Raw genomic sequence first — 13,052 nt, forward strand, 5'->3', positions numbered from 1 at the left:
CAAATAGTAGGGTCATCCCATTAAAAAACTCTTCATTAAGAAATAATTTCCTCCAAACAAATCTTCCAAACATAAATTCATCATGCATGCTATGGCGTCATGGCCGGGTCAAACTTAAGTTAACTTAGCCTAAAAAGTTTCTAAGAATCCAAACAAAAAGAGTGAGATTTGTATTGTCTCTAGTTCTTGAAACATCAAAGCTAATCCTAAGCAAACCCTTTAACTTTTGCTTTAATTTGTTAATATGGTGATGATTTTCATGTCAACATTATAAGTAAAGTAACCCAAATTATATATAGTTAAGATTGTTGCATATCCTCCAAAAAAGTAGTAGGTTTTTCCTTAAGACGGGATATATTTGACTTGAGGATAAACCTGATCAAATAAAACCTCGTTTGTAGATGGGACAAACTTCTTACTAATATTAGTGCAATTTATTTTTGTTTTATATATAATACTTGATCCGTTTTAAGATTAAGACGAATACGTACGTTTTAAATGAGAATTTGGGCCAAAGAAATGATTAAGGTTAACCACCTCGTGCGGACAAAAGTAAGCTTAAAAAGAAGCCAAAATGCTTGGAAATAAGACCTTGTTCTTATTAACTTCTCCTCTACTTGTAATCATTAACTCATGCAATGTTGCCTTGTATGCAAAGCTAAGTTTCCATTTCACTCTTATTGTTTCGTGTGCTCATTATTGGCCCACTCGTTTGTGTATTATTATACATTATACATTCAATGATGGAACTTAATATTATGGATAGAGTAATTAACATTGAGGGGGGCACACAAATACACAAACACAAATAGAACGTCTCAAACATTCAATTTGATGCAAATAAAGTCACTTCCCCTCAACTACATAATCTCAAGATTCTTGTTCTCTATGATTTCCATGCTCTACTAATGTAAATTCTTTTAATTTTTGTAGAAAGGTTTTAGACCTGCCAACCAAGTTAACCAGGTCGGGTAAATTCGGGTTGGGTTAATTTCAGGTTTCAAGAGTTTGGGTTAGGTTGGCCAGGACGGATCATTTCGGGCCGGGTTAACTATTATAAATTAAGTTATATGGATAATAAGCAATGTGCAATAATAAACATTAGGATTGGGTTATAGCAGGTTGGATAATTCGGGTTCAGATCAAGCGCGGGTCTTGAGTTCGAATATCGGGTTGTGTATGAGTCGAGTTATTCGGTTCGGGTCATTCAGATTTGGTAAATTTTGCCAGGTCTATAAAGTGCGATTAAACAGTAGCAAACTCACAACATTCTCTCAATTTCTCTTATCTCTGTTACTTTGTATTCAATGTCTATAAGTAAGGAGGATTGTGTTAGAGGGCAAAATAAAAGAATTCGGATTTATTTCAGCCACTTCAATTTGTATCTTAATTTTCATATAGGAAGAGATAATATAAACGGAAAATACGTGGTACCCTCGAACCTTGTCATTTTGCACATGGTACCCAACTTTTTAAGTTTGTGCACATGATATCCTTGAAATTTGAGCTTCAAGCACAATGTGCCCTTTTTATCGTGCCCTTTTTATCATCCATAAAAATTTCAATTGAGCATAAATCATAGACCGTAATTCGGAATTGACTAATTTTTTTTTTTTCAAATTGATTAGCTTTTCGAGATCTATAAATTGATAAAATAGATATGGACATTCGTAAATTTAAGATCGAAGATATGGTTGATTTGAAATTTTCGGAAAAAAAAAAACATATAAAATGTCAGTTGACAATTTTTTTTTTCTCAAATCGTAGATCATTACGATATAATCATTCTAGAAAAAAAAACAATTGACCGATTCTGAATTCCGGTCTAAGATTTATGCTCAATTGAGTTTTTTCATAGCGATAAAATAGACATGTTGTGCATGAAAATCAAACTTGGAGGGTATCATGTACACAAACTTAAAAAATTGGGTACCACGTGCAAAATGACAAAGTTCAAGGGTAGCACGTGAATTTTCCGTAATACTTCCTCCATTCAACTCCAAACTACCATATTGATTTTTGCATACTATTCACAAATGAATCTTCAATTGTAATTTTCTCTCAATATATAAGTGAAAATATATTCTTGTGGGATCTTATTTGATTAAATCTTTACGAAAGACATTAAAAATATGTAACTTTTATAATTTTTGCATATACGTAACTAATGATATTTACCGCGCAAAACATGCGTTGGCAAACGTGAAAAGTGTACTATGGTAGTTTGGAGTTGAATGGAGGAAGTATAAATGATCATATGTCACTATTTTGATATCATTTTTAAGTTATAACTATAAATGTTCTATTTCTTGATAGTGAAAGTTTAACACGTGTCAATAGACGATGAAGAAAACATTTCAATGTCTAGCACATGACTTCTTTACAAGTTCTTTCAATATATAGCACATGACCGACCCTCTACGAGTTCTATCAATGAAGTTGTACAACGATGTTACATTGGCAATGTTAAATGTTACAACTCCATGCCCCCACTCATTTGTTTACATGGAGTATTGGATTAGAAAGACGGAATTGTGCGAAGCTGGACGGTAGAAGACGCAAATATGTTATTTTAATCAAGCATGAAGATGAAAGCACTCACTAAATAAAATAAATTGGAAAACTTATATATGCTTTTAAAATAAATTCGATAAAAATATAAGTTGATAATTTGACTCAATAGTTTCATGAATCGAATCCGAAAAAACTTAGATTACTCGGTCGTCATTGAATTGAAAGATAGAATCGAAATCCAATATGACCTGATTGACACATTGAATAGGAACGAGTTACATTGTCCCAGAATACAAGTATGAACCTTAGATAGTCATTATTTAACTTAACATTTACATTTACTCTCTGCATCTGAATCATTTATTTATACTGTTTTTAGTACAAAGTTAAGGAGAGCGGATTATCATTATACCTATGTCAACTACTTTCAGATATGACAGATATGATTAAAACACCAAAAAAAATGAAAGACATGACAAAGACAAAGTGTTAGGAAGATCAATAAGTCTTGCTGAAGACGGGTCGGAGCAAGTGACGGATAATGCCACTCACAAAACGAATAGGGGGACAAGGTGGGGGCACTTCCATGTGCTTCCCTCTCTCCTCTATATGGGTCATTTGTGAGGGAAAATGGTATCCGTCACTCCAAAGTGACGGATACGTGCCGTCACAAATGAGATTTTGTGTAGGGAGATATAGATGAAGTAGTAGTTTGTCACCATACATACATCTCTTGATTGATTATTGTCTTACAAATATTGGTATACCTCAACGGAATCTAACCCTACACGAGTCGGAACAAATACCCAAACAAGCATACACTGTCCACTCCGTCCCACGTTCCGTCACCATTCCTCAGTAGCCAATAATTTCCATATACCCAAAACACAACACTAACGACATTTACAACACAGTGCAAAAAATAAAGCTGCTTATATAAAGACAAATATATCCTTCACAACGGCTATTACAAAAAGAATGATTTATAATCATCATTTACAACATTAGACCCTGACAGTAATTAACTGACAAAATTAACCTTATTACTTAATATATTAATATTAATATTAATGTTAACAAACCGTTATTTTTCTATAAAGCGGCCTTACACATAAATTGTATAAACAGGTCCATTAAAAATACAACTAATGAGTAATGACCCATTTGAATAGTAGAAAATTCACGTATTACCCATGAACTTTGTCACTTTGCACGTGGTAATTGGTACCCAACTTTTTAAACCGATTGTGTACATGTCACTTGTGTTTGTTATAAAACCGCTTTACACAATAACTTGTAATTAACAAAATAGAACCTCCCTATTACTATCTTTATATATTGTCCACATTGTTTATTTTATTTTTATATTTTTAGAGTGATATATTAAGTGATTAATATAACCCAAAATTAAATGAATTTAATCCAAAAGTAATAAACCTAATAAAGTGAAAAGACCAACTTACCCTCGAAGCTCAGAACACTGGACAGTAGGGCGTGTCTTCTCGATGCCAGCTTTCAACGGACATGCTGACTGGGCAGGTGGGACCATACAATTATACATCAAACATAAAGAACTACTTAATGGAATGTCAGCGGTCTGATTAATCCTAAACCCGGTCAAGTAATTATGTTGCAAATACAACGTTTGTATTGTCCCATCCGTCAACCGGTCTACATACTCAGCCGGGACACTCCCCATAAACCGGTTATTATTCAGGTATAGATTCTGAACCGTTGATAGCATTGGCGATACAGGTCCAGATAACCGGTTGTAGCTTAGATCAACTGTCGAAATACTGACCTGCTGGGTCGGCTGAACCGGACCGATAAACTGGTTACGTTGTAGTTGAAGGTGTGTGATTGGATACGTGAATAGCACACATGGGATGAACCCGATGAACCGGTTCATGCTTAAGTCAAGGTAGTTCAACCGGTTGAGTCTGGTTAACAGACCATCAACCGGTCCAGTGAACTTGTTCCAGCCAAGTGAGAGGTACTGAACCGAAGGGGGGAGAGAATCGGGTTGGATAAACCCGGTTAAATTGTTATGCATTAAATCAACCCGGGTCAATGTATTGGACGAAAAAGAAGAAGGTAGCGAACCGGTAAGATGATTGTGACATAGAATAAGGTTTGTTAAAGAGGAAAGAGAAACAATCGGGTGAGGAATCGAACCGGTAAGCTGATTATAACTAAGATCAAGCGTACGCAAATTCCGCAATTCTCCAAACCCAACCGGAATCTCCCCGCTTAAATAATTCCGGCTCACAGCAAAGAACCGGAGATTAGACAACTGCGAAACAGTCTGAGGAATCTTCCCAATAACTCGACCAGGCACCATAGTAAACTCAGTCAATCCAGTGAGTTTACCAATAGCCGGATCAATCCGACCCGTTAACCCAGGCGACCCAGCACGCGTGTCGCCTAAGTTAAGCGCGATTACCTTATCAGACTCGCAATACACCCCTTGAAAATTACAAGGATCAGAAGTGAAATCCCAAGTAGTAAAAAAACTCGAACCCGGAACGTCGTGTAACGACTTCCGGATTGATTGGAGTGCGAGAAAATCCATTGGGTCTAACAATGCCGTTGTTGACACTACTAGTAACTCCAAGACCATCAACATTTTAATAATTGTGGCCGCCACCATTATTAGATTGTTGTTTGTATAATTAATGTAATAAGATTAATTATGTAGGAAATGTAGAAGGGTGTGATTAGTGGGTTATATAAGGGTGAAATAGTACTTTACCGTGAGGGGTTGGATGAGGGAGGAACCCGTGGAAGAAATAATTAGGAAGGTGGAAGCTTCACAAGGAAGTAAGATTGAGGAGAGAAGATGGAGGTGTGGCTTGGAAGAGAAGGTGAAATGAATTCATCTAACAAACAATAAAGAAAGGTAGGGGAGGAGTTAAGGGGGTTTAACTGTATTTTTAATTATTATTTTAATTGTGGGGGAGAAGGGGTTTATGGGGAATTGGGTAGGGGACCAAACGGCTGTCCGAACCTAGGTTATGGAGGGAAAGTGTGAGGTTCGGGTGTGACATGTCACCTGGTTTGGAAAAGTAGAGTGCAAGGACCATGTGACCTGGCGGTTGAGAACAGAAGAGAAGATCATACACACTTGACACTGTTGACAGCTCATTCTTCCCATCTAAAGCAAAATTGTTCACATTCTCACAAACATTTTTCACTTTTTGTTATTTATTTATTTATTTGTTAGTGAATACGGAATATTATTTTTATGTGGTTGAGTTCTAATATTAGTGACTCAGAATATATTTGACTTTTAATTTTATTTATTATGTTATCCTTACATTTTGAGCTACTTAGTTTTAATGCCTCAAAAGTCAAAATTTATGAGTAAGTGGTAGAGTATCAAAACTTATGTGTTATTAACTCGATTCGAATTACTTGGCAAATTCCGTGGGAAATTTCTAGTATTATCAAGGATGTGAAATTAGACCTTTATTTTTTCGATGAAGTGATAATTAAACATTGTTTTCGTGAAACCAACAAGGTTGCTGACTTCATGGCTTCGCATTGGACATTCACGTCAATCGTTTTAGTGGTTTGATAGCCGGTGACTTCAACTTACCTCGTTCATTCAAAAGGATGAGATAGGTTGGTCCTACCCTAGAGGATCAACCTAGTTTTCTTACCTTTAAAAAAAAAAAAAAAAAAAAAAAAAAAAAAGATTTCAAGTGACAATCTTCTCTCGAAAGACAAAAACATCATAGGGTAAAAGTGTGGAAGTGATTTATCCAAGGCACTAAATGGATCAACTGATGCCTTGAATCCATTTAGTGCATTGGATAAATCACTTACTTAAAAAGTGTTTAAGTCCATATACAAAGTGGAACAAATTATAAGTGTGTACCTACAAAGCATACAATACTGTTCTCTGTCCTCTAAAATATATTCCTCCATCCACTTCAAAGGTAACATGAAGTCACTTTTCGTGAGAGGAAAAGTGGGTCTATATTACCTTTAGAGTGGATGAGAGGGAGTAACTGAAAATTTTATAAAGTCCTGTTTAATTAGTCTTATTAATTAGTTTAAATCTCGTGCAAATGCACGGTATTTCAGATTGTAATATATAGAGAAATTAACATTATTAATAATTACACTTTAAATTTCCTGTTAAAGTCTACAATATTGATATGTTCTATTAACTATTATTCTATTAAGATAGAAAAGGGAAAATTTGAGGACAATTTTATATACGAAAAATCAAAATATCATTACATTTATTAACTTTAATAAATATTGTGTATTTGGTGTTGTTCTTTAGGGAGTTTTTTGTATTTTATAAAATTACACTAATTAGTATTTCGTCATTTCGGCGATGTATTTTTTCTAAGAATTCGATGATAATTGTGATTGAGAAAATTCTTTAATATAATAATTAAAATATATTTATGATTAAAATGTGATAATAATAATATGAGTAAAATATATAATCATCTTACAAACTGACATATATCATGGGATATAGCATACGTAAAATATATGGTAGTATAAAGTATTTTAAGTGTAATATATTTCTCTATTGAGAAATAAGAATTTTAAAATAGGGCAACATTTGCATAGAATAAACAAAAAATTTAAGCCCAATATTTGAGAATAACCAAACCTATTTACTATTAAGGCCCAATTTGTAGTTGAGGGTGATTTGAGCGTGTTCCGGGTGTAATTCCGGAGCAGGATTTGTGACCACGTAAGCTTGATGAATGACGTCTTTTTGCTTGTCTCTTCCTTTCGGTCTCTCCTGTAAAGATGAACAAACTGAGGGCTCGGCTTGGTACCGAGCGTACTCACTCCGACGCTCAAGTCAGTAAACTTAAAGGGAATAAGTTGTGTGTTACTTGGCAAAGTATATTATAGAGAGATAAGGGAGTTTATACCAGATTAATAGTGAGTTTTGGGATAGTTTTCGGATCCTCTTCTCAATGAGAGAAGTGGAGTATTTATATACTTTCACCTTTTGTCACGTAGTGGCCAAGTGGCTAGCAGGTGAAAAGACTGTTCTACCCTCGGCCGAGGGACCCATGGCAGGCCGGCTGGCCTGGTTGACTCCATGCCGAGGGGACTGGATGTGAGTACGCGGACAATACGCGGATATGCCTCCCGGCTGGTTAGTTGCCTAGCTGAGACCCAAGTGACAGGCCGACAGGCTGGCTGCGTCGGTTAGGCTGTCTAATACGTTGACTTGCTATCTTTTGGCTTTGACATTGCTCAATATGTTGACTCGGTCAGCGGGTGCAGAATATGCCCCATCAATTTGCCCCCAGCGTAGTCTATGCCGTGGTATGGACCTTCGATGAGTGTTGAGCGTATTCTGCGCAAATTGAACATCTTCCGGAGCAGCTTCTTCCTCGGCTTGGTTCTGTTCAGGCCGTACCATATCCCCCCTCCACATGGATGTGTAATGGGCATCCGATGTGGAAAAGAAAATGGCGCTGGCCGAGACCTAGGTTGAGGGTGCCGTGTGCTTTTGATTGCCCCCGACCGGTGCTGCCAAGCTTGGTTGATCAGCTGGCCGGTGGCAAGTAGATACCAAGGAGCGTGTCAAAGAAGATTTGTAACTGTATGTCGATTGACATTCCGTGGCTGCATGCTTGACACGTGGCTTGACATTGATTGATGGACGTTTCATGGGCTTTGCCCTGATTGGTCCGCTTCATGGGCTTTGCGCTATAAATAGAGCAGTGTGCCCCGTTTTTTGGCCATCGAACTTCATTTTCTCAAAAAATTTCCTCTCTCTTAGTTTTTTCGAAGAAATTTCTCTCTAGTCTTCAAAGCGTTACTCGGCGTAGCACTTTTTCCAAGGTAAACAAACAAATTTCTCCGACTTTTATTTGTTAAGTATTTATTGTTACCATGTCTTCTGCTGATGCTCAACCCAGTACCTCTGCGCCGGGGGGCGAACCGTCGCGTCCTGATGAAGAGGAGCCACTGGTTGTCACCCCGATAGGGTTTGGGGGTCCCAAGTCGCCTTCTCCTGAAATTGATGAGCAATTTTTGGAGGGTTTTGATGATGACGATGATGAGGCGACCCCTTCTGTCGTAAAGAGGCCTCATTTCTCGTGGCACGGCGACGCCTGTTCGATCAATCCTGATCGTGCTTGGACGAACAAGTTCGCTAGTTGTTCCGGTTCTGACCTTTTTGAAGATCATTACTCCTTCGGCAGGGGGTATAGAATAGTTGTTCCTGAGGGTGATCAGGCCGTCTGTTGCCCTCCCGAGGGTTGTATCGGCGTGTACATCAGACACCTGAAGTATGGGCTCCGGTTTCCTCTTAATGAATACGTTGCTGCCATCATTAAAGCCATGAATGTCGTCGTGGCCCAACTGCATCCGTTGGCCATCAGGACGATTGTTGGCTTTGTATGGTTATGTCTTTTTAAAGGGGAGGCCCCAACGGTGAACCTCTTCCGCCGGTTCCACCATCTTCGGCAGACTACCCTAGGTGGCGCGGGGTGGTACAACATACAGACCGAGGCGGGTTATGTTACCGTTTCCAAGTTGACATCTTGCATGAACTGGAAGGGGCGGTGGGTATACGTCGAGGTTCTGGAGGACTATCCGCTGCCCCGGTCCTTTCAGAGCCGCGTCAATTTGCGGTGTGAGAATCAAGGGGAGCATGACAAATATGTCTCCCGGAATAAGCTTAAGATGGACGCCTTGAAGGTCTATCTTAATGAGGACGAAACGCGGGCAATGAGGCTGTTTGAGGCTGAGAAGGATGGCACGCCGAAGGGATGGATGCCCCCAACGCAGATCGTTCTTCAGGATGAGCTGCTTTGCCACGTCGGCCTCATACCGGCCCTCAGCCAGGGTGAGTGGGGTCGGTGTGAGGCCCATCTTTGCTTTTTATGTTTCTGTATTTGAGCCTTGGTTTATTTCTTTTGCTTAACTCCTGCTTCGTTTCTTTTGTAGACCGATTTGGCCGGGAACTGCCTGTCTCCGTCCTCAAGATGTTGGGACTTGACGAGAACGGGAGAGTTGTTGAGCTGCATCCTAAGGCCGCGCCACGTGATCGCAGACCGGCCCCTCACGAACTTATGGAGCAGCAGTTGAAGGCCATGGATGTGGCGGCGGCTCAAGCGCAGATTGCCGGTAACGTGCCGCGCCGGAGACCAAAAACAACGTCTACGGCGGCAACGGCGTCAGCTCCAGCTCAATCTTCAATCCCCGTTGTCCAAAAGGAGCAGGTGGTCGTCGATGTTGAAGAGGAGGTCACCGTTGTGGAGGGTCCTCCTCCTTCAAATAAGAGGAAGGAAAAGGCAACGCCTGCCGCTGCTGCTGTTACCGAGGCCGGGAAAGAAAAGGGGCCAGCCGGCCCTCTGCCCAAGAAGGCTAAGACTGGTACGGATCTAACCCATGGCTCGGATTTAGCAGGTTCATTGGGCATTCCTGATGACAGGCTCTCTGACATGTCAATGAATGTTGACATGGATGCTTTGTCTGGATTTTTTGTAGATCAGCCGTCGCCGGCTGTCGTTTTCACTGAATGGCAGTTGGAGAAGCAGCCTGTGCAGACGGGCGGTAAGAATGTCACCGTTGACTCCTCATCCCAGAAGGTTTCCCCCGCTCAGCTTACGGCGGAAGGCATAAGGTTGTCCAAGAGGCTGGTGAAGTGGGCTGAGCTAGCCGGCGCTCATATTATGGAGCAAGAAAAGGTCATGACTCGAGCTTCCCCTGCGCTTGAACGACTTAGTCTCGAGCTTGCCGCCGCTAAGAAGGAGGCCGAGAGGTCGAAGGAGGACTTCCAGGTTCCTCGCTGAGCGGAAGCTTAGGGAGGACGCTGAGAAGGCGGTCCTAGCCGAGAGGGCCAAGGTTGAGGCTGCATTGGCTGATGCCGCTAAGCTGCGGGAGGAGCGGGACAAATTTGAGGGCGGCTATAACGCCGTGGTTGGGCAGAAGGAGAGATGGAAGACCTTGCATTCGGCTGAGGCGAAGGAGCATAAGAACACCAAGGCTATCCTTGCTCTGAGGGAGAAGGACATTGAGACGCTGAAGACCGTCATCATCCATGACATGTGTGCCCGATCACGGGACCAAGTCAAGATGCTACCGGGGATGTGATCAAAGAGCTCCTTCCAGAAGGCAACTTCCCGTGGCAAGAGTTTGACCGGCTTCTGGATAAGAAGGCCGCTGCTGCGGAGGCCAAGGCTGCGGATGAGGCGAAGGCGGCGAAGGCTGCTCAGGAAGCCGAGTAGAAGGCGGCCCGGGATGCTAAGGTGAAGGAGGCCAGAGAGGAGGCTGAGAGGGAAAAGGCCAATGAAGCTGCCAAGCTCTCCTCTGCGCCGTCCACCGTTGGTGATGCTGCTACTGCTGCAGGTGGCGAGCAGCAACAAGCATAGGGAGATGGGCGGTCGTCACCAAATTCATCGACCCTTCTGACAGTTTCAGTTGTTCGGGGGCCAACTATTAAGCCTTTCCTCCCTGCCATCCTTTTGGCGCTTCAAGTCTTATGTTTGTAACCTTTTGTTGTACCTTCTCTTTTTTTGATAAACTTTGGTAGGTTGTGTTTAGGCTATCTCTATGGGGACGGTCGTCGACTTTCTTTTGCCTTGTAAACATTTTTCAATAAAGTTTGTTTATTTGCCTTCGGCTTGGCCGAGGCTTTGATCTTATTCTCCATTGAGTTGTCTTCTTACGTTTTTAACATATTGAGCGCTTTTTCGTTTTTACCTTCGGCCTGACCGAGGCAGTTAGATTGCGTATCTCAACTGTACTTAAACGTTTTTAAACATGTTGGCATGTCGGTCGCTTCCTCCTCCACTCCCGGTCTTAGCCGAGGCGGTCAGAGTTGCGCTTCCCAACTGCCGTTGTGAACATGTTAGCGTATCGGTCGTTGTTTCCCCGTCACTCCCGGCTTTGGCCGAGGCAATCTGTAACACCCGCGAATTTACCATTTTGACATTTATAAATTTATGTAACCGTTCAATTACATTATTTTATATTTTTAAATTATTTAAATCAATTAATTCATTTTGAGCACGATTTTTATGAAAAGAATATTTTAAAGCTTAATTTATATAAAAATACGTACTTTTGGTCGGGTAATAATAGTGACAGTAATAATATTAGTTTCCGTCTTAAGTTAATAAAGACTCGAGATATTATTCCGTCTAGCTATAGACCGTCACATTTCACTTTTGAACCTAATTTTATCCGGATTATTATTATTATTATTATTACACTACCCAGTCCCCACTCCCCACCCTTGCTTTTCCCTTTCTCCTTCGTGGAATCATCAACCACAAAATAATATAGCAGTAGCAGCAACACCATTAAAACCCCCCTTTTAAACCCCGATTTTTCTTCCGATTCTCAACCAAATTCGGTAATTTTGGCACCAATAGCTTCCCCTTCTCATCCTCCTTCTTTGTATGTAAGAAAGATCCAAGCTTTCGTCCTATTTCAGAACGGCCGTCTTACAAGGGATTCGGATTTTGGTCTAATTTCTTCTATTTTTGGATTTAAGGTCGTCTTTGGGCGATTCCTCAGTCGTTTAGGAGGGCAAAAAGGTAACGGTGATAGGTTACTCGACAAAAATGTCGAAACTCCGTCTTATATGTCGTTTTATATACTCTTGTTTGATTAAATTTGATTCCTTGCGTTTTTTTTTCTCATTTGTATGTTAACTTCCGTCTCAAAACAATGTTGATATGGGGTGTTTTTATGTGGCCTGTTTTCATGTAATATCGAGCCTTGTTAGAATGTGTGTCTCCATGTGTGTTTTCATGGCAGCTAACCTGTAGAACGAGCACTGTATAATCGGGTTGCTTGGAGGTGCCTGTTCTTCTTCATAAGGCTTTTGAGCTTCCTGAGTTGTTCATGGCAGGAAATATTCTGTCACACTTTACCCTAGCTGCTGCTACATTTAACATACCTATAATCGCATAATGAGTACTTTGTGAACCGTTGTAGTACATCAAACTGACAACTCGGATATCTCACTAAGGTTCTGCAATTTTCATGCCAGTCATAGTTGTTTTTATTCATGAATTAACTGTGCTTAATTTCCGTCTTAAATTAAAGTCGTTTGGGTTGTCTTGTGTCCTATTTTTCAGTCGTGAAAAGGTGTTGGGTGGCGTACTCTGTGGGTCTGTTTTAGGCCGGCTTTGGTGGTTTGTTGGGAGGTTGTTTGGGCTGTGTTGGATGGATATTGGAAGCTAGTTTAGGTGTGTGTAAGTGGTGGTTTCAATGGAAGTGTCGAGGTGTGTTCCCGTCTCAAATGTGATCTTAGTTTGGCTCAACTTTGGTCTGCTTTATGCGTAGGAATGAGTGTTATTAGGACAGTTTTTACGGTGCATTTTGGGACTGTTTTGGACAGCCTATACACGGCTGCTTTTGGTCCGGATTGGGACAATTTCCATGATGAATATGGGTTATTGTGGGACGGTTTTATGAGTGTTATGCGAGCTATTTTGGGACGGTGCAGTGCTGTTTTGTGGGATTGTTTTGAGTCAGTTTTGCAGGTTTTCTGGGCAGGTTTTCTGGCTGGTCTGACATGTTCATTTTGG

The 13,052-nt window shown here is 40.6% G+C and overlaps 1 protein-coding gene across 1 annotated transcript; it reads right to left on the minus strand.

Moving 5' to 3' along the window:
* Positions 1–3,214: 3,214 nt before the first annotated feature.
* Positions 3,215–5,450, minus strand: LOC141598286 (uncharacterized). The gene has a single exon (XM_074418104.1). It carries the CDS (start codon positions 5,162–5,164, stop codon positions 3,974–3,976), a length of 1,191 nt encoding a protein of 396 aa, XP_074274205.1. The 5' UTR covers positions 5,165–5,450; the 3' UTR covers positions 3,215–3,973.
* Between the last annotated feature and the right edge of the window lie 7,602 nt (positions 5,451–13,052).

Source organism: Silene latifolia, chromosome 1, assembly GCF_048544455.1.
Source record: "Silene latifolia isolate original U9 population chromosome 1, ASM4854445v1, whole genome shotgun sequence".
NCBI lineage: Eukaryota > Viridiplantae > Streptophyta > Magnoliopsida > Caryophyllales > Caryophyllaceae > Silene > Silene latifolia.

Coding starts and splice junctions, on each gene's coding strand:
- LOC141598286 (XM_074418104.1), bottom strand. CDS start 5,164: ATGGTGGCGGCCACAATTATTAAAATGTTGATGGTCTTGGAGTTACTA.